This window comes from Ips typographus, linkage group LG1 (assembly GCF_016097725.1).
Source record: "Ips typographus isolate SLU linkage group LG1, UJ_Ityp_2.0, whole genome shotgun sequence".
Lineage (NCBI taxonomy): Eukaryota > Metazoa > Arthropoda > Insecta > Coleoptera > Curculionidae > Ips > Ips typographus.
In genome coordinates this window covers 727,932-748,757 of record NC_138422.1, presented here as the reverse complement: position 1 = coordinate 748,757, position 20,826 = coordinate 727,932, and the positions used below count along the sequence as shown (strand labels likewise).

General features: G+C 35.1%; 2 protein-coding genes and 1 long non-coding RNA gene across 9 annotated transcripts; 2 read left to right on the top strand and 1 right to left on the bottom strand.

Moving 5' to 3' along the window:
• The first annotated feature begins 216 nt into the window (after positions 1 to 216).
• On the top strand, positions 217 to 5,644 carry pths (probable ATP-dependent RNA helicase DDX47). Of its 3 annotated transcripts, none has more exons than XM_081988622.1 (8): positions 217 to 359; positions 423 to 572; positions 1,053 to 1,311; positions 1,365 to 1,515; positions 1,709 to 1,961; positions 3,105 to 3,328; positions 4,989 to 5,121; positions 5,309 to 5,644. In XM_081988622.1, exons 2-8 carry the CDS (start codon positions 444 to 446, stop codon positions 5,582 to 5,584), a joined length of 1,425 nt encoding a protein of 474 aa, XP_081844748.1. In that variant the 5' UTR covers positions 217 to 359; positions 423 to 443; the 3' UTR covers positions 5,585 to 5,644. The 3 variants fall into 3 exon arrangements, with proteins under 3 accessions (XP_081844748.1, XP_081844786.1, XP_081844668.1); XM_081988660.1 differs by having other exon boundaries at positions 251 to 359; positions 435 to 572; XM_081988542.1 differs by having other exon boundaries at positions 306 to 572.
• A 639-nt stretch (positions 5,645 to 6,283) lies between these two features.
• On the bottom strand, positions 6,284 to 20,690 carry LOC145740504 (uncharacterized). Of its 4 annotated transcripts, none has more exons than XM_081996115.1 (10): positions 20,542 to 20,690; positions 14,242 to 14,315; positions 10,810 to 11,007; positions 10,528 to 10,756; positions 10,241 to 10,475; positions 9,848 to 10,184; positions 7,598 to 7,694; positions 7,369 to 7,539; positions 6,952 to 7,315; positions 6,284 to 6,772 (listed from the first exon to the last, which is right to left on the bottom strand). In XM_081996115.1, exons 2-10 carry the CDS (start codon positions 14,305 to 14,307, stop codon positions 6,508 to 6,510), a joined length of 1,962 nt encoding a protein of 653 aa, XP_081852241.1. In that variant the 5' UTR covers positions 14,308 to 14,315; positions 20,542 to 20,690; the 3' UTR covers positions 6,284 to 6,507. The 4 variants fall into 4 exon arrangements, with proteins under 4 accessions (XP_081852241.1, XP_081852243.1, XP_081852242.1 ...); XM_081996117.1 differs by having other exon boundaries at positions 9,893 to 10,184; XM_081996116.1 differs by having other exon boundaries at positions 10,534 to 10,756.
• LOC145740509 (uncharacterized) lies at positions 11,820 to 12,992 on the top strand. 2 transcript variants are annotated; one of them, XR_014181447.1, is made up of 3 exons: positions 11,912 to 12,512; positions 12,591 to 12,771; positions 12,835 to 12,992. It is a non-coding gene; the product is annotated as an uncharacterized LOC145740509 (long non-coding RNA). The 2 variants fall into 2 exon arrangements; XR_014181446.1 differs by having other exon boundaries at positions 11,820 to 12,512; positions 12,591 to 12,992.
• Positions 20,691 to 20,826: the final 136 nt, after the last annotated feature.

Sequence of the window (20,826 nt, the reverse complement as noted above, 5' to 3'; positions counted from 1 at the left end):
GCGGTTGGTGTTAAAACCACGTATTTTTTTGATAGCCCCCAAACACAGAAAAATATAGACATCCACTCTACACACTACATAAAAGAGTACTAAATGCTACTAAAGATTACATATCAAGAATTTTCAGGTTTATATTTACATTATTGTGACTATTGTGTTTTGTGTAAATCGTTCGTTTTATAATTTTTCTTTGCCAAACGGATCCGGTCAATTTTGACATTGCTACTGTCATTTTGTGAACTACTGACAAGTGACAGTAGACAGTACTGACTGTGACTTCACTTCACACTTCAATTCAGTGTCACTTCACTCTTCACTGGATTTCACTGGATCACTGGTTGCACGTGGTAAATTGAAAAGTGAGTTCTTTTTTTTATCGGGATTTATTTTTACTTTCTACTTGTTGACGTCCTATTTAAAAGTAACACTACTAGCCGAATTAAATGGCTTTAGATAATGACTCTGAAGATAGTGCGAGCGAAAATGAGGAGAACCCAGTTGCTGAAAAGGCAGAAGAACCTGAAAAGGTGCCTGAGAGTTTGGAGGAGCCCCCAGTTACCTGGAAAGATTTGGTAAGACAAATGTTTCTATTAAAAGTTAATTTAGATTTTGTTATAAGTTATAAGTTGGTAGTATGCTCAGTTATTTTAAAGCATAGCATGGTCATCAATGTGGCTGCTTAGATTATCTTATTTTAAATCTGTTTACAATCCCCTTTAACTGCTAAGATGCAACTAACATGGACTTACACATATCATATATCACAATTTTCTAAGCACATTTTTTGAATTTACCTTAATTCTGTTAAAATTAACAGTGAGGTAATGAAAATGATTAGAACCCTACTTAAATCACTTTTTCTAATTTTGTATTTTTTTCATCCATAGTCATCAAAATAAAGTTTTTGGTTTTTGCCAAATGTTGTCAATATTCATAAGAATATCTGTGAATTCTATTGGAGTGTAGCATTTGCATCAGTTCTGCATAGTACACATGTGCAGGTCAAATTAGGTGTGCATTATTCTTTTACTTTTTCATTCATATTCATGTAGGGTCTTGTAGATGCTCTTTGCAAAGCCTGTGAACAACTGAAATGGAAAGCTCCATCAAAAATTCAGCGAGAATCTATCCCAGTTGCTCTCCAAGGCAAAGACATCATTGGACTGGCAGAGACGGGTTCAGGAAAAACGGCGGCGTTCGCCCTTCCAATTTTGCAGGCCCTCCTGGAAAACCCACAGAGGCATTTTGCTCTCATCCTTACCCCAACCAGAGAATTGGCTTTTCAAATCTCTGAACAGTTTGAAGCTTTAGGTGAGTTATTTTGTTTTATTCAGTTAACTATTGCTATAGAGTTTTTGGTTTAGGATCTGAGATTGGTGTTAAAAGTGTGGTAATAGTGGGTGGGATGGACATGACTTCTCAAGCTTTACTGCTGGCCAAAAAGCCTCATATTATAATTGCTACTCCTGGTCGGCTGGTTGATCATTTATCCAACACTAAAGGTTTTAATTTACGGTAAGTTAGTCAAAACTGCAACCTTGAATGTGTGGCAATATTTGTTTTAAGAAATCAATGATGTATACACTAAAAGAATTGATTAGATTATGAAAAGTTATCTACAATTCGTCACTACCTCTGACTATTTTTTTTACAATTTTCTGAGTGTTTTAAGTAAGTTACACTAGTTAATTACTGGTTTACGCCCTAGGGCTCTGAAATATCTGGTGATGGATGAGGCGGACAGAATACTCAACATGGATTTCGAAACTGAAGTTGATAAGATTCTCAAAGTTATTCCGCGCGAACGGAGAACGTTCTTGTTCTCTGCCACCATGACAAAAAAAGTAAAAAAGCTGCAGAGGGCTTGCCTGCAAGATCCAGTGCGCGTTGAAGTTTCCACTAAATATCAAACAGTAGAAAAGCTACAGCAGTATTACATTTTTGTTCCACTTAAATTTAAGGTAAGTCAATCAACTAGTTTGGTCATGGGAATCATTGTACAGAAGTTTTCCAACTTGTGGTTTTTTTGTAATCCAGTTACATCTTGTTGTGTCAAAAGCTTTATTGTTAAAAGTAAAATGAAAGTTAATGCAAAGCTAATGCAACTAGCATATAAGTAGATGAGTTTTTGTAAATTTAATGAGGATTCCAAAAATGTGTTTAAAACTGTCATTTTCACACCACAAATGGGTTTTACAGGCGATTTTGTACTTGACTGTCCTTTCAAACTGTGTTTCTGTTAGTTCAAACTTTGACACTGTTTTTCTCTCTGACTGTACTCAATTTGGTAGTGTTTTTTTAGGTTAGTGGATAGGAAATTTAATGAGGATTCCAAAAATGAACTTAAATCAAACATTTTTTCACTAGAAGTGGGTTTTACCAGCGATTTTGTCCCTGACTGTCCTTCCGAAATGTGTTTCTTTTAGTTCAAAATTTGACACTGCTTTTCTCCCAGACTGTACCACATTTTATACGGTTTTTCCAAGTAACTGAATTGGAAATTTAACGAGGATTCCAAAAATGTGGATAAAACTGTCATTTTCTCACTCCAAGTGAGTTTAACAGACGATTTTGTCGCTGACTGTCTTTTCAAACTGTGTTTTTGCCAGTTCAAATTTTGGCAGCACTTTTCTCCCTGACTGTACCGAATTTTGTAATTTTTTTAGGTTATTGGATAAGAAATTTAATGAGGATTCCAAAAATGTGCTTAAAACTGTCATTTTCTCACTACAAGTGAGTTTAACAGACGATTTTGTCGCTGACTGTCTTTTCAAACTGTGTTTCTGGCAGTTCGAACTTTGGCAGCACTTTTCTCCCTGACTGTACGGAATTTTGTGGTTTTTTTAGGTTATTGGATAACTGGACTTTAAAATATTTAGTTTTAGCTGTAAAAACTTTTTTTCTAAATACAGTGTAAATGTTTATTTGTATTCAGATGATAATGAGATTTCATCAAGTTGCAATAGCTGAATTCCATAAGAAAATCAAAATCTGCACTTTAGCAAGTTTTGCATCGCATTTTAGCAAAATCTAAAACGAAAAACTTAAAACAAATTAACATCTGATTAACATGAATTCAGTGGATTATTTGAGAAATTTTTTAGGACGTCTACTTAGTTCACATTCTAAACGAGAATGCGGGCAACAGCTTTATGATTTTCTGTTCGACGTGCAACAACACCATCAGAACGGCGTTGCTGTTGAGAAATTTGGGCTTTACCGCGGTACCGTTGCACGGTCAAATGTCCCAGAACAAACGGTTGGCGGCACTTACCAAATTCAAGTCCAAGAATCGGTCCATTTTGATTTCCACCGACGTTGCCAGCAGGTGAGTTTTTTCACACAACTAATTTTTTGAAATAGTAAGAGGACAATAATTTGAACCGCAAAATCACAGACTAAGTGATAAGTATAGACAAAGAATGGCAATGGAACTGAAAATTAAAGACAAATCACATTTTTTGTTTTGTTTCTAGGCAAAAATAACAGATTTCGTGTGTGTTTTCTTTAATTATTGTGTTTCACTTTGTTATATTTTTAGTTTATTTTTAATATTCATCAAGGGGGGTTATTTTATAGTTAATACATTATCAATTCCATGTTTAATCTTAAAACAGTCACGTGACCATTTGTACCTTAAAATTAGTCGCGAGATTTAGAGTTTAAAACTAAAAACGGTCACGTAATCTTTAAAATTAAATTTAATTATTGAAAATAGTCACGTGACCCGTCAAATAATATTTTGTCATTTGCAGTCACGTGATCTTCAGGGTTCCGTTTTGGCATTAAATAAGAGTCACGTGACGCTGCAAATAATATTTTTAACATCTAAAACAGTCACGTTACCTTTAGGATTCCGGTTTGAAGTGAACACGTTTTTAATTGAAATTGCATTATAAAATCTATTTTTAATCTTAAAAGAGTCACATAACCTCTAGGATCTGTTTTGAAGTTAAAAAAAGAGTCACGTGGACTAAAAAATTAAATTTGAGTATTGAAAATCGTCACGTGACCATTTGCACATTAAAAGGAGTCACGTAATTTAAAAAATCTCAGTTCAAACTGAAAAACGGTCAAGTGACCCTTTTAAACATTATTTCGCTATTTACTGTCACGTGACCTTCAGGATTTCCGTTTGACATTAAAAAAAGTCACGTGACCTTTAAAAATATATTTAATTTTTGAAAATCGTCACGTGACCATTTGCACAGTATAAGGAGTCGGGTGATTCTTCAAATAATACTTTGACATCAAAAACAGTCACGTGACCTTTAAGATTTCGTTTTGACGTTCTAAAATAATTGAAAATTGTCACGTGGCCATTTGCACTGTAAAGAGGGTCACGTGTCTTTAAAAATATCAGTTTAAACTGAAAAACGATTACGTGATCCTTCAAATGACATTTGGACTTTAAAACTGTCATGTGACATTATAAATTCCATTTTTAATCTTAAAAGAGTCACGTGACCTTCAGGATCTGTTTTGACGTTAAAAATTACATTTAAATCTTACAAATAGATACGTGATTTAATGTATCAGTTCAAAACTAAAAAAACTGTCACGTGACCTTCAGAATTCTGTTTTGACGTTAAAAAAGAGTCCTGTGACTTTTAAAATAAATGGAATTTTTTTTATCGACACCTCAAACCAGAAATTTTTATTTTGTTTAGTTTTCAAAATACGAGTAATTTAACTCAAATTTATTTGAAAAAATCAAGCTTTCTTACGCAATTCAGATGGGATAGCAAAAGAAAGCGGATTATAGGAAATACTGCAAAAGTTGGCAACTATGTCTGCAATGTCGAGCTGTATTAGCGCCATCTCTTAGAGTTTACCTTCAACTAAATCGGCCGAAATACATTAGGAAGCCCTCATTTAGTCTACGGCAAAATATAAATTAGTACACTAATTAAACACAAACTTAAACAATAAAAACTAGTTTCTGATTGGAGAATTACTAGTTTGAGGTTTTATGTTTTTTTTTGCAGAGGTCTAGACATTCCCCACGTGGACATCGTCATTAACTTTGACATCCCAATGCACAGCAAAGACTACATTCACCGAGTGGGCCGAACAGCCAGGGCTGGACGTTCTGGAAAATCCGTAACCTTCGTCACGCAGGTAATAAACTAAATCAGAACATCAAAACTGTTTCATTTCATGTCAAAAATGATGCATTCAATAGGATTGATTTATGCTATGATATTAGTCAATGTTTCGTCACTACCACTGATTTTAACTAATCTAGTTGGAACTGTCGGTTTGCAACCCCAAAACTGGCTAGTAAATTTAATTTGTTTGATTCCAGTATGATGTTGAGCTCTATCAGAGGATAGAGCAGCTGATTGGTAAGGAATTGCCACTATACAAAACGGAGGAAGATGAAGTGATGGCGCTCCAAGAAAGAGTGGCCGAGTCGCAGAGAATGGCGAAAATGGAACAGAGAGATCTTACCGAAAAGAAAGGGAAGAAACGGAAAGGTGATGATGGAGACGACACTGAAGAAGCTACCGGTGTCAGGAGGAAAATTAAGGGTGGCGGTGGTGGTGGTGGTGGTGGTTTTAAGAAAAGAGGGAGGAAGTGACTGTGTTTTGTAATTGTTTTGTATTGTAAGTGTTAAATAAATTAGATTATTTTTTATTTACTTAACAGTGTTTGATTTGTATTGTAATTGATGTATATTTATTTGATTTTACGCTTTTAACTTAACTTTTTGTCTCAAGCTGAAAACAAGGACAAAATTGTACCAAAATGCAGCTTACTGAATTGTTTGCAATGTTGCATGTAATTTGACTAAAATTGCAAAAAAAAATGAGTTTATACTCGTTTTTTACTACTAATCAGGGGTTGGAAAATCAACAATTAAGCGTGCAACTTCAGTCTTGAAATAATCAATTTTTGAGCTTGAAAACACATTTTGCACAAATCGTGCTTTTTGTACAGTTTTGGCCGAATTTCTCGGAAACGATTACAAATACGAGCTCTAGACGGTTCGTTTGAGTAGCTCACTCAATCACCCTGTACACCAAAAAATAGCCAAGATACAGAGTGTTCAATACTTACAGTTTTCAGAATAGCAACTAACCAAGAAGCAGACTATATACTTATTGTTTAATTGTCTTCCAATTTTTTGACAACTACTACACAGTAAGTTGCATTAAACTATTTTGGACGCTGTTAGTAGAAAAAATATCACAAATAAGCGACTTTTGTTTTCAAAATAACTGCCAAACTTCATGCACTCCGAACTAACTATACTATTTTAGTAAATAAAACAACCAAGTTGTCAAATCAATTTATTGGAAGAATTTGACAGAAAAAAACACTTAATTTAACACTTATTTGTATTTCCTCTCGCGCAATATTACAACTTAACCAAATTAAGTTTAATATGCAACTTTCTGAAGTGGATTTTGCGGTAAGTTTGCGTCCATTTCATCACAAAATCGCGCACTTGCCCGACTCAACTGGTAACGTAAATCTTTGGATCAGTCACTCACACAAAAATCAGGACTCGAGCGAGTCCACAAATACGTTATGATCGGATTCGCTGTTCACTCTGAACCTCAGACGCGGATCAGCATAGACGTTCTTCTCTTGGAGGAAGTTTAAGTTGTAATGGCTAGCTTTGTTGTAATTTGCGTAGTGGTGGGACTCGTAGGAAATCCTCAACTCTTCGTGGCTGTGGCGTTGCGTTTTTCTTCCCTCTACCTCCAGTGAGTCGGGTGTTATACTTGGTAGGTTCGAGTGGTAGTCAGCTGGAGGCGTAGACCTGTAGATTTGAGTATAAATTATACAGGGTAATTAAAATCAACAAATACAGAAGAAAAAAATTGCGCAACTTTGCTCTAGTTTAAACTTTTTCGTATCTCCTATATAGTTTCTGAGATTGGTGAGGGTCGAATTTGAATTACCCTGCATAGCGTTAAATCAAAATTGGTATAAACTTACGGTTTCTGTTCAAAATCTGAAGGGTTTAAAACTGGTCCAAAGAACCTGGTGGCTTTAAGAGCGTTATCCTGCTTCCTAGGCAGGTTAATTAAAGAAGTGTGAGGTCGTGGAACGTCGTAATCAGGGTCAGACATTCGCCTCCTGGTCACTCTTTCAACTTCCCTATCGCAGATATCCGGGTTAATCAAACTGGTGGTGACTCCTGGTGTCATAATTGGGGCTGTAGTTATCTTGGCCAGCTCGTCTAGTAGATTGTCTAATTCTTGGGAGTGTGGGGGAGTTGGGGGTTTCCAATGATTAAAATCTTTGTTCCTCAGTTCTACCCCTTCGTCGCTGAACCTTTTGATCAGCTCTTTTACTTTACCTGTGGGTGTTAAAACGCATTTAGCTGCTGCATTTTGATACTGTTATTATTACCTTCTGATCTGCAATTATTGTTCTCACTTTGAGGTTGATTGAATGTGTCCAAGTCGCCTAATAAACTGTCCAACGCTTCCGTATTTTTTGCCCGACGTTTCGGCGGCACTGAGGGCGCCATTTGGGCTTTACGGTTTGGATTTTTTTGATTCCTGGGTGGTAACGAAGGCCCTGCTTGCCCAAATCCTGTTAGTTGCATATTTAAAGTGTTATTTAAACGGGAACTCACCGGTCTCGTCTCTTTCTAACCGAAGCTGTCTACACTTCACCGTCTCGCTCTGTACTGCTACTTCCGACCCCTTGTCGGGTGCTCTCCCGCGTAACCGCTAAAATAATACACACATTGTCTTAAATTAAACGACGCTAAGGCATTATTACATTCATGTTACATGTGGGTATCGATTTTCTCATGACCGTCGAGGCTTATTCAGTCATCGAGAAAAATAAACAAACCCAATTAGGCTCAATATGTGGACCGCATGAGTCAAGTTCACTATTTGTTATGATTGATTTTAAAGATAATAGACAGTTTTTTGTTTTAATAATGTAACCAGCCATGATGATTGTATTTATAAATAAACTTTTACAATAATTTAAATAATATAAAATAAATTTGCTTGAAAAACTACGGTTATTAAAATTATAGAGTCAAATTCAACAAACGACCCTACGATAGTCAGATTTTTTGTAGACCTTCTGGTTTAATTTCAAGATATAAAGGTAACTTGAAAAATCAATCTCAATCAGTTTCAATCTTCAATTTTGAGACACTGCCCGTATTTTAGATCACTAAACTGAAACTTATATCAATGATGTAAAACGGATTAATAGTATACAGAGGGTCTTGTATTTGAAATCGATCCGCAGCTTACCGGCTTATTTTGTATCGGATTGAAATTTTGAGAATATTTGAACTATAGAGCCTGTCGCGGAAAATTCCGTCATGCTAAAGTGGTATTTATTAAGTAGAACACCCTGTATATTATATCATTTTTGGGTATTTCTATTGTTCATAAGAAAGATTTATGAACAGTATAGTATTTGTCGACCAATCACAAACTACGGACAGTTCTGTGATTTACACAAATAACTGTAATTTAGAATTTATACAGGTGTGGTAAAACCAAAACCGACCATAGATAGGACAACCGTGTAACGGACAGAGACACATATAAATGATGGCATGCGCGTGACAAAGACAAAACACTTCCAAAAATTTTAAGTAGGCCATAATTTTCCCTTAGTGTTGTCAAACTGACTAAATTATAATTATTTAGATAACTTTGTTATTAGAACATTCCTAAACAATTCTATTTACTTTTATAACATAATTAGTTCGGTTTCTGTGTAATTTGTTTTAAAACTTAAGAATAATAATAATTGTTTTTCGTTTACTGATCGAACTCACGAACTGCTATTGCATTGCAACCCCTCCCTATTCTGGCATACTTCAACTGTCAAATAAGATTACAATCATACTTGTTTAGTCCTACTAAACGTTAAAAAAAAACAATAACCATATTTGGTGTGCATTAAACAACCGAAACTCTACAAAAGTTGTAAAATGTTTTATTGTTTTTCTATTTGCTAATATCAGGTTTTGATAAAAAGGTGTGTACTATAGTAAATAATTAGTAAGTGGGACTATAATGGTGAACCTGCTTTTACCAATGCAAATACAATAATACTGTAGATAACACCACAACATGCTATTTGTGATGCTATTTTATACTGTACACCCAGCTAATAAGTTATTTATCAACAAAAAAGTAATTCAACAATACTCACTTGATAAATATTTTCATGGAGAGAGTTTAAAAACTAGATAATTTCCAACAAGGTTTTCATAACCTTTAAATAAGTCGGGTTTTCTTTCGGGATTAGGAAACTTAAACCTGCTAGACGTTGCTCTTGGTTCATAATCTGAGACTCTTATATCACCTCACAAAACTCACCAACAACACAAATATGCAACTTTACTATACTTTTTAGAACTTTAGTGAACGATATTCAAATTTTAAATTCAAAATAGATGTCATAGTGACAACAACAATGACAACTAGTAATTAATCGTTTTCTTTCGGATCTAAACGCGATATGATCCAAAAATCACGTGGCCTGCGTATAATTTTGTAATCATGAGGTCATGTGATTTTTAGAAAAAAATAAAGTGGCTCTCTCCGGCGGCGGATTCTACGAAATAGCTTTTAATCAAATGTCAAATTTTGTGTCTTCATGGCCTCCTATTTAAAATAGAGATCTAGATTTATAATGTTTTCTATCGAATAATCCAAGAACAAAATTAATTTTGTCGACGGTATTGGATTTTGGCAACAGCGTACTGAAAATATGGCCTACTTGGTATTTTTTCGTTTTCTGTCTTTGTCCCACGCATGCAATTATCTACGTTTCTCTGTCAGTTACACGGTTTTCCTATGGTCGGTTTTGGATTTACCACACCTGTATATGATTAACATACCTTTTCGTCAATACTCAGTTTTTCAACTTCACTTTGAAGACTCACATTTGCACTATCGACTGGTTCCTCTGTTTCACCGTCGCCCAACAACGATTCTTGTTTTTTACTCTTAATTTTCCTGCTCCACATCCTTCTCAAAAAACTCTCCGACCGTTTCGTTTTCTTCTGCTTGTCTTCCACGTTCTCTTTTGAGTTTTTGCTTCGTTTAACCCCGAATAGTAGACTCTTTTTGTCTTTTTCTGCACTGTCTTTGTGCGATATAGCCTCCGCGTAAATGTTTTCTTCTACTTGACGTGACTTTTGATGGATGTTGTTGTCGTTGTAGTCATAATTGTCTCTGTTATTGGTTGTTATCGAGTCAATACCGGATGAATTTTTATATCACTAAAGTACCTTAAAATATCAAGCAAATCAGCTGAAGGGATCCTTTCATAGATGTCCTCTGAACTAATTTCTGCACTTTCAACACTGTTGCGCCGCCTAAGTGCAGCCATTTTGCTGTATTCTGGATGTTCCACGATCACCGAGTCACTCTTCTTCAACGGTCTTCGTTTGTTGGTTGGCAGTGACTCATCTGAGAACGATTTCTCAATTGTGGTCTTGGATCTTCTCAATTTCGGAGCGATACCTGTGTAAGTCAAATAAAGTATATTAAACCATAGAGTCAAACAGCAACTTACCATAACTTCGAGCGCCCATTTTCTGCAACTTTTCAATGAGGGTCATCTGGAAATCCATCGAACCAGTATCGAATTTCTGGTGGTTGTCCAACAACACCCGTTGGGCGATTGGTGATAGGTCACCAGTCGAGTGCCTAAAGTGGTTCAGTTTCTTAAAGTCTTTTCTTTGGTTCAGGGCGGACATTAAAGCTTGCATCCATTTGTGCTGTTCCTCTCTGGATTCCGCTCTCTACAAAGTGTCGTTTGTTAGTCGTTTTGTAGTGATTGCTATTGTTATAGTACCAGGGTGATTGTGGTGGTTTTGCTTTCAATTTGAAAAACGCCACTGTTGGTTACACCTGGTTTTACGCTACACGTTGGTCCTAGGTTAATGGAGCCCTTACAAGGAGAAATCGCTTCGTATTCGTCTTTGGACTTGTAGTAGAGCAACAGTCTGCCTTCCAGAACAAACCAATACTTTTTGTAACAGCTCATCATCTTCTAAAAAATAGATAATTTAACTGTCTTTTGAGTATTATAGGTAGAGCTCGAATCAGATGAGAAAAGGCCACCGCATCATCAATGACGCAGTTTTTAAAACTATTTCTTTCTCCTTCTACAGTTGCCGTCGCATTAGATATAATCAGAGGCGTCCTATTAAAATATTCCCGAAAATATATTGTTAAGCGGTCAAAAAGCCACTTGGCAACGTAGTACGGTTTTTACTTGGACACAATTAAAACAGATGCGGCAGCGGCCAGGGACATTTGGACCTTTTTATATGCTTTTACTAGCAGGCACTCTAAACGGTGTTGCCAAGTTTAAAAAAATGTAGTGGCGGACAGGGAGACTTAGGGGGTTAGGTTAGGTTCCGTTTTAGTCTGGTGTTTTGGTTGTATTGTTGATGGTCGCAGTTGAAGTTCACATAGTGTTATGAATAAAAAACGTTATTTTGTCAAAATGTCTTTCAAAAAGGTTGGAAAGAAAGGTGTTATCATATACAGCCAAGGCCGTGAAATCGTCAGTAACGTCTTACAATTTATGAAGAAAGAAGCAGAAGGAGTTTCCATTCCTTTGAAAAACTTGTTGTCTTTTATTTTCTTTATTAAAAACGACGAAAATGTTTCATTTTACTGATAAAATAATAGCACGCCACTGACTGGCTGCAACAACTTGGAAAGTAACGAGAGCAGCAATATTTAAAGCGAGACGTACAGAGATCGTGACATCATCGTTTGATGACGCCTGTGGCCTTTTCTTAGCTGATTCGAGCTCTATGTCTTTGTTATTGAATTGATAAGAAGGTTAAACGATTAGAGATACAGATTTGGTTAAAGTGAGAGGGAAATTAAGAAAAAGGTACCTATTTTCTGAAACTGTCAAAATTTTTCGGAAAAATTGAATTCGGAAAATGAAATTTTCTGTCAGTTCCAGAAAAACGGTAAGCATGACAATAATGTCGAACTGTCATTCGATGTATGGTCCATTTATTTTCCGTGGCGGTTACGTCATTATTTGCCTTTCTTGTCTATTACATGCGTTCCGAGCGCGATAGAATTTTGACGTCATCTAGTCACGTCGGCAATGAATCAGGACGACAAGGCTCGGAAAATCGGCCGCCATTGTTGGTAATTAAACTTATTTTTGATGTAAATTTTACAATATTTTAAGGAGTATTTTGATTTAACTTGTTTTTAACTGCGATACTACGTGTGAGACTAGATTATGTGTGTGTGTTTCGGTAGTCAGTTTTGAAAATGCCACCTTTTTAATACACTTTACAACTATCAAAGGGTCCAGTGAAACATTCTGAAGGAACTAGAGTTTGTGGAACAGAAAAGGATGCCTTTTCTAATAGAAAACACTGTCACAATGAAACAGCCCATATATTTAACTCCCAAGAAGAGTTTTTAGAAGAACACTACAAAAACCAAGTTTATTCAAGCCAGTGGTTCTCGAAGGAACATGGATATAGAGTAAAGGTGTATTTAGAAGAAGCTAACAAGGTGATCTACCAAATACTATAAAAAGGACTCTGGTAGAGGTATTAATGAGCTGCTAATACTAAATAGCTTATGTTTCAGGTACCTTTATTCGCCTAATCTGGAGTTTGCTTATCATGCTTTGAAAGGGTCCAAATTTAAAAAGTCCCATTATCAATTGCTCTAAAAGACTGAACAAAAGGTGTTTGAAGCTATGGTTATAATGGTGTTGTCAAAATCCATATGCAGAGTGTTGAAAAAACAAATTTCTAATAAGTTTCAGGTAATATTAGAAAGATACAAGTTACTTAATACATAAATTTGATCAAATGCCATTATTTTGCAGAATTAGCCATTATAAATTTTGCTGTATCTTCTCTGACTATAAGGCTAGAAACAGATGGTGCTACTGTTAAATACTTTTCCATCAGATAGTAGGTTAAATTACTATTTTAATTGTATTATTTACACATTATAAAATATACAAATAAAATCTTTAAAAAGTACACTCAAGTTTCTTTTTTATCTAAGAAGTATAGTTTTCTTCATAAACAATCATAAAATTAGATAATTTCTTTAACTGAGGTACCTACCTGCTCTTACAATAAATTAAACTAAAATTGAAAAAACATGTTAAATAAATCACACAAGAAAATCGAATTGATATGTATTTAATGCTGGGTAAATTTACAAAAGGAAATAAATAAGCAATCTATATCACAAAACCAAGAAGCAAGTTCTTAAAACACCAACAATTCTGTTATAAGTTAAAACACTGCTTTAGGATTTATTTAGTCCCAAGGATACACACATTGCCTTTCCTTTCTAGCAAATTTTATGGAATAATTCTTGAAACGTTGGTATTGGGCTGTTAATGACTCGTTTGAATGCACCTATCTGTGATGTTCTTTCCAGATAATTTAAATTCAATGTGGTTGTTGTTCCCAAGCCAAAGTTTGATTGGAACTTTCCGCCTTTGTATACCACCAAATGTTGCAAGTTTTCCAGTTTGGTGAAGAAAAATCTTAAATTCTACGAAGGTCTCGCAATAATAACACTAATTAATAAACTTAAACAACCCTAAATTAAGTTTTTATTTCTTCTGTTTGTAGTTTTTGCGGTTTTTCAACTTTTTAAAATTCCTAACCTCAAAATGTTTAGCCGACTGTCAGTTGGGACTGTGCCCTATGTTGCCACATCTTCCACGAGCAGATGTGAACCTGGTGTATTGTTGGTTGCAGTAATAAACGGACTGATGAATTATACAGATTTCGAAAAAAAGAAGCATTTATTGCATGCAAAACATGTGAGATTCTTAGAATGTTTTTTTTCAAAACAATAATGTTTTCTCATTTTCATTTATAATTCCTGTGGAAAAATTGGAATACTCGTTTCTAAGTAATTTGTTTTAACAAATAGCATGAGCGAGAGTGGTTTTAAAAATCATCGGAGTCGAAGACGAGAAGACAAACAAATTACAGAAATATAGAAAACAAATTACTTAGAAACTCGTTTTTCCGAATTTTTCCGGAAAAATTAAATGCACTAGGGAAATTACCCCCGAAAAAATTCCAAGATTACGAGCTACATTTTGAAGTTTAAACAAAATTTCCAGCTGTCATAGTAACAAAGTTAGTACATGTTAAATAAGGACTCCTGTCATCTTTAAAGAAACAAAAGAAAAGTGATAGTTTGGTTTTCTATTTTTGTTTGACTTAATGCCTGAGATATGTTTTACTTAAAAAAATCTTACCTTTCGTCCTTTTTTCTCCAAGTATCCGGACACTTTAGGTAATATCTGCTGGTAATCGTTTTCCATGGTTGATTCTACAAACAAAATACATTCAACAATGAATTATTAAAATTGCCTATTGCAGAACACTAATAATGCAACGTGTGGTCTTGACTATTAATCCATAACGAGTAAGCAACAAACAAACCGCAAAATTGGCCGACGTGTATTTGAAATTTTTGAATGTTAGTGTAGTAGGTAAATTAAGTACTGTGAGCAATCGTTCCAGTTTCAATCGCAAAAATGACCACTCTCACTTTGCGTTCAGGGGCCCCAATTTTCACGTTACTGGTATAACGAGCATACATTACTAAGGGGGCTTTTACTCGATGTTATCTTGTTCGTATATGTTTTATGTGCGCGTGCTATCCTAGCATTACAACAAGAAGAAAGGCAGTTTAATTAATATAAACGTTTTCTAGGAAAAATTTTACTTTGGCACGGTATTTGGTTCACAAAAATGTGTGTAATAAGACACACTCGACACACAGTGGGTTTTTAATGTAATTGAACTAATTATCGTTCCTTAATTAGATTTCTGGTTTAGGAGTAGTGGTCGTAACTGCGTTTCGGATCTTCTAATTAACCGCTTGCGTAATATCTTCAATGGTCGCACAATTTTTTAGTTTTAATACAATTCGTAGACAAGAAAAGAAAGTGTAACAAACGCGGACCCGATTTGGCCACTTTAGTGATTTTACACTCATTATTGATGCGTCTCTTGTTTAGCTTTTTAGGTGAAAGACACGAATTATTTGGATAAGACATTCTATAGTTCAGACAATAATATGTTTAAACTGATGATGTAAACGCAACCTACTGCAAGGCTCTAGATGCATCATCAGTTGTTTCAACTTTGCATAGGTTTACAACGACAATTAACTTGATCTGTGATTTGACTGTGACAAGTCAGGTGCAATATGTCACAGTCAAATCAAAACTTAGCCTAGGCCAATGTCTCTACTAGGAGTCTACGAGTGTAGCATTCATCTCTGCACCATAGTTTGTAATTTGTGAAAAAACGCAGCTTTCTGTTTTTTCCTGACCAATCACAAACTATAAAAATTTCCATTTTTTGTAAATTTACCGGAAAATTACTTGATGCTTAAATGAAAATTTGATAGGGAAAGCAACTGTCAAACTTGTCATTGTTATTATCAAACTTATCATGCATTCTAATGCGATACCTAATTTAAGACATCTAACCGCCATTTGTACCGTCGTACTTTAAGCATAGCTTAAGTTAAGTGTGGTTTAAAGTGTGACTTTTTTTACCTGTACTGTCACAGTCTGACCCACACTTAAAATAAGCTCGGCTTACAAAACGACAGTGCAAACGGGGGTAAATGATTAAAAGTACATTAAACTTTATTTGAATTGATATTGGATTGTTGTACAATTATTATAATTAAAAAACGAATTATTTTTGAATTTTCAGATTTTCCAATTTTTTCCGGAAAATTACCGGACATTTGTTGAAAAATGTTGTATACCTAACCTCAACACTTTTCATTCAATTTATCTGGACAACATATTTCCGGAATAAAAGCTTTAATCTTTCGGTAGCGTGACATTTCTACTATATATAGTATACAGGGTGATCAAAAGACAATTTCAAGGGCTACAAATTGGTATATTGAACCATCCTGTAACTGTCAAAATAACAGAGTTATGGGCTGTCACAGTAAAAACTGTCACAATCAAACAACTCATTTTTAACAGTAAATAACTCACTTATTCGACGTTTTAGGTACAAACGCTATACAGGGTGGTTAAAAGAAAATTTCAAGTGCTACAAATTAGTATATTGAACCACCCTATAATTGTCAAAATAACCGAGTTATTGACAATACAATAGAGTAGTTTACAGGGTCATTCAATGAAATTTTAACATCCTTGTGACTTGTTTGATTTTCATTTTATAAAAAAAATACCAAATATGAATCTTGTAGATATGTCCCCAAATTTCAGCAAGAAACCAAATTTTTTATTCGATTTTTGGAATCTACGTCAAATTCTAGTCCTACTTGATGTGAAATGTTTGTATCGATATTCAATTATTTTTGCTTCTACAGCCTTAAATTGACCACTCTCCTCGAAAGCAGAAATTCCCAATTTGAGCGAAACTTTGGTGCACTTTTCCAGGAAATCGTCCATAACTCGCTTATTTGAAACACCCTGTATAAACACACCGTATAACAAAAGAAAGCTAATGAACGGGGCTATATCATTTAACGTTGAGCGGGCATGACTATGTTGTCCCGTTTAGCCGCTAGAGGGCGTCAAAGTTGACTCTCGTTTTTTGCAGTTTTTGCTCTATATCTCATGAACGTTTCAGGTTAGAAGTCTGAAATTTTACCACAAATGCACCTCGATGGGATCCCACTTTTACCTTCTATACACTTTTTTGGTACCACGCACCGTTTGCCTTTAAAAAATTAAAAACTAGAATTGTCAAGAAAAAAAAAATGTATATTTTCAAAATTAACCTCAACTACCTAAATATAAGTACCATCAACCCTAGTGAAATCGGCCTGGTTTTGACGTTATTAGCTGTCAAAGTGACAGATTAACAATAATGCATCTCAAGCGTTTTTTATCAAAACAAAACGTGTGAAGGGTGGTTTTTGACTAATTTTGGGGCGCCCAATCCATTGGTGAAATCACTTTTTTGATATCTCCACAAATCGCCAGTGTCTCGAATTGAGTGACAGTTACTGTCATTTTGACAGCTGGAATGGATTCCCCGTCCCCAAATTAGTCGAAAATGAGTACCATCAAGTCTAGTGAAATCGGACTGGTTTTGACGTTATTAGCTGTCAAAGTGACCGGAACAAAACGAGTGAAGTTTGTTCTCCTCGCGCCAGGATACAAAATGAAAAATAAGCGAGCGTCTTGGAAAACGGAGGCGTGGCCAGAATGCGATGATGGACGGAAGGACACGATGGTTTCCGGATTCCCAAGGTTGCCTGGCGCGCGCGCTGGGATTGATAACCAAGATTAGAGCCAGCGAACGACAATTTGCGACGTTGCCAAGTCTCATCATACCACCCATGTTTTGAAGCAGTCTATGTTATGTTTTAAAATGTGACTTAACAATATGATTAATAAAAATAATTAGTTTTCACCAATATCGAATAATCTAATATAGAAGTTTGTTTACGTTACACTATACTGCAGCTATAAAAGGAATATGTTGAAGAGAAATGGAATTTAACCATACCTTCAAGTTAATAGTACAAAAATGTAAAAAACAAATTATTTTTAAATTTTCAGATTTTCCAGTTTTTCAAAATTTTCATAAATTTAATATTCCAGAAATTTTACATCCCTGACTGCACATAATATGCCAAAAGGGATGTGACATCCTTCAACAGTTCGTTACGTGACCTCTTTGTCAGGAAGTCTGATCGTCACTTGTTTTGACATGCTGACAGATGTCATTTACAAAGTCCATCTTCGTCTACAGCGCGTAGAGTGAAAGTAAGCTAATAGATTACTATGGTCTATGCAATGAATAAAAAAAATATAGCAGGAAGGAGCAATAGCAAACAAAGGGGGTGACAGAAACAAGGGGGAGAGGGGGAGTAATATGGCGGCCGTCAACTTTCGGTTGGCACTATAAAACACTATTATTATTGTCCACTGTACAACTTAATTTAAATTTGCAAAACTCAACTGTTAAAGAACCACAAACAAACAAAACAAATTAACACGAAATACAAACAACAAATTTTTGCGGGTTTGAAACTCCAAACTGACAATGACTTTGCGTCAATTCAACTGCGCAGTAGGCGAATACGCTATCAACTTCCGTCCCCCTCGCTTAATGCACAAACGAGTTATAATTTGTATTATTGTTACCTCCTGATACTTGTTCTTTTTCCTCATTGGGTCTATGTATTGAAGTTTTGCAAATGGATTTCCGATCTATCCCCTGCCCTTCAGCCTTGATCTATTTAGTTTACCATATTCCCCGGTTTTAATATACTTAGCCGGAAATTGTAACATTCCGCAATATGTAAAATTAATTGAAATTTATTGACGGACGTGTGTTTCGCCTACGCTTCTATGTTTACATATTAGAGTCAGTGGCGGATCGTCACCAGAGCTGTTAAGAAGGCTCGTTAGTCGTTATTAGTAAAAGTAAAAAATGCTACTCATACGTTTTCCACTTTGATATCCACCCCTTTCTACCTTGTTATAATTCACATATTTTTGCGATAGAAATTATGCATTATTTATTAGATGCAGTCAAAGTAATGTCTGTACTAGAAAATGTAATTTTTGTAGTAATAACCGCAATGAGAAGCCACTGGTTCGGATTAAGCCCATATACCAAGTCCGTTAAGTGGATTGTACAAATTTGAATGCTTTTTAGCGTGTTTTGAGGCTTGGTTTGCTCATTTTTACAAAGGGATAATCGTTGTCGAGTTGAATAATATACAACAAAAAATGAAAAAAAAATTAAGAATAGTGTCAAGGTTTTTATCGTTGTTGAACCGTCAGTCATACTGTAAACCAATTTCAAGTAAAAGTAAAAAAACTATTTTTACTTACTATTTTCTTTTATAATAAATAACAGAATTATTGTCATTTAACACTTTAACAAAGTCATTATTTAACTGGAAACTAGACTAAATCCGAGATTATTGAGCTCCTTAGTCATATAGCAGTAATGCCTTGTTATAGACAAAAATTAAGGTTATGATATCCAAATTATACATAAGAATACCAATAATAGGAAGTGAGAACTGTTGCAAATCAATCACCAAAATGAGTATAACTTTGTAAATTGTAAGTTTGCTTAAAGTCCAACTGTCAAATGACGTTACAGGTCACAAAGTTTATTTCCATCTTTGTCTAGATCATTGATTTGCAATACAGGTGTGGTAAATCCAAAACCGACCATAGGAAAACCGTGTAACTGACAGAGAAACGTAGATAATTGCATGGGCGGAACAAAGACAGAAAACGAAAAAAATATCAAGTAGGCCATATTTTCAGCGCGCTGTTGCCAAACGCCAAGTATTCAATACAATTTTGTCGACGGTGCTGGATTTTGGCAACAGCGCGCTGAAAATATGGCCTACTTGATATTTTTTTCGTTTTCTGTCTTTGTCCCGCGCATGCAATTATCTACGTTTTTCTGTCAGTTACACGGTTTTCCTATGGTCCGTTTTGGATTTACCACACCTGTATAGTTTTTTATCATGGGATACAATTTTGAAATTTCCATGCCTGTATATGGTAAGATTTGTATTGATTTTTAGCTATACAGGGTGTTACAAATTCGACGCATTAGCATCTCAGAAACTATAGTTGATAGAGCCTTAGTTAAATGGAGGCAAAGTTGCGCATTTTATTGCTAAACAGTTAAAGAAAAATTCAAAAATCATAAATTTTCATTACATTCGAAAATATCCGACAAAAACCGAAAAAGTGATAATCATATTTTTTTACCATTTTATGAGGCACTTTTCTCTTTAAGAAATTAGTTTTTCGCTCCGACGTTTCGTTTTTTAGATACCATCATCAACTTCAATTTTTCAAATACAGACCTGAACTTTTTATTTCGGTTTTTAGTACCTTCCAAAATGTGTCACAAAAATATACCTAGTGTATTATGTACTTTTAACTAAATTTTGTTTGGTTAATTATTTTATAGCTCTATCAACTATAGTTTCTGAGATAGCAATGCTTATGCATCGAATTTGTAACACCCTGTATGTTTAGATTAAAATTTAAAAATTCAGGGATGATTGCATTAAAATGTCGACCTAATTGGCGCCCGACCTCTAATTGGGTCTATTAAGCAATCAGATTAATAAACAATAACGGTAATTAGAAATTGCAAAATTCGCATTTTTCACCCAAGCAAACGTGACCGTTTGTTTGATTATTTGTACCTAATAAATTGCTTACAAAGCCGAAGCGGCAATAACTGCAAATTGCGTTTAATGGAAATTTGTAATAATTTATTACTGTGGGGCTACTTTCTTCTGCTGTTTATATACAGAGTGAACGTTTGATATAGCTGAAAATTAATTTGACATGCATATTCAGCCAAAAATTGAGATTTGCTATAATATAATTTAACAAAAAAACCGCAAAAATACGTTTTTTATCAAAACCCAATGAGGTATGTAATCGCGTTAGTCCAGGAAACGATGTGCCTCGCTTATAACCGCATTTCCCCAGATTACGTAAAAACCCGCTCAGCTGATTTGTTTGTTATTACCAAACTAAGAAGAAACTTACCACACGGTGACACTAGAACAACAAAAAACACACTTTCGGTAAAGCACCGCCTCGCACAGTGGTTCACTTACAAGTGGGGCCCACCCCGTAAGCGCTCGAAGCACCGAAGCGTGCGCTACCGTACTGCACCAACTAACGATAATGGAAACGCAGAGATAAGCACGCTAATAGTGTCGTTTCTGAGCCCCCTTTTCCGCGGAAGTGGGGCTTCCGTTTTGATCGGCATCAATAATTTGATTATTGTTGTCGTAGGATTACAATGTTATGCTCTTCTATGCAGGGGTG

Coding starts and splice junctions, on each gene's coding strand:
- pths (XM_081988622.1), top strand. CDS start 444: ATGGCTTTAGATAATGACTCTGAAGATAGTGCGAGCGAAAATGAGGAG. Junction 573..1,052: donor CAGTTACCTGGAAAGATTTG/GTAAGACAAATG, acceptor ATATTCATGTAG/GGTCTTGTAGATGCTCTTTG. Junction 3,329..4,988: donor TCCACCGACGTTGCCAGCAG/GTGAGTTTTTTC, acceptor TTTTTTTTGCAG/AGGTCTAGACATTCCCCACG.
- LOC145740504 (XM_081996115.1), bottom strand. CDS start 14,307: ATGGAAAACGATTACCAGCAGATATTACCTAAAGTGTCCGGATACTTG. Junction 10,185..10,240: donor GATTTGCTTGATATTTTAAG/GTACTTTAGTGA, acceptor AACCAATAACAG/AGACAATTATGACTACAACG. Junction 7,695..9,847: donor AACTGAGTATTGACGAAAAG/GTATGTTAATCA, acceptor GTATTATTTTAG/CGGTTACGCGGGAGAGCACC.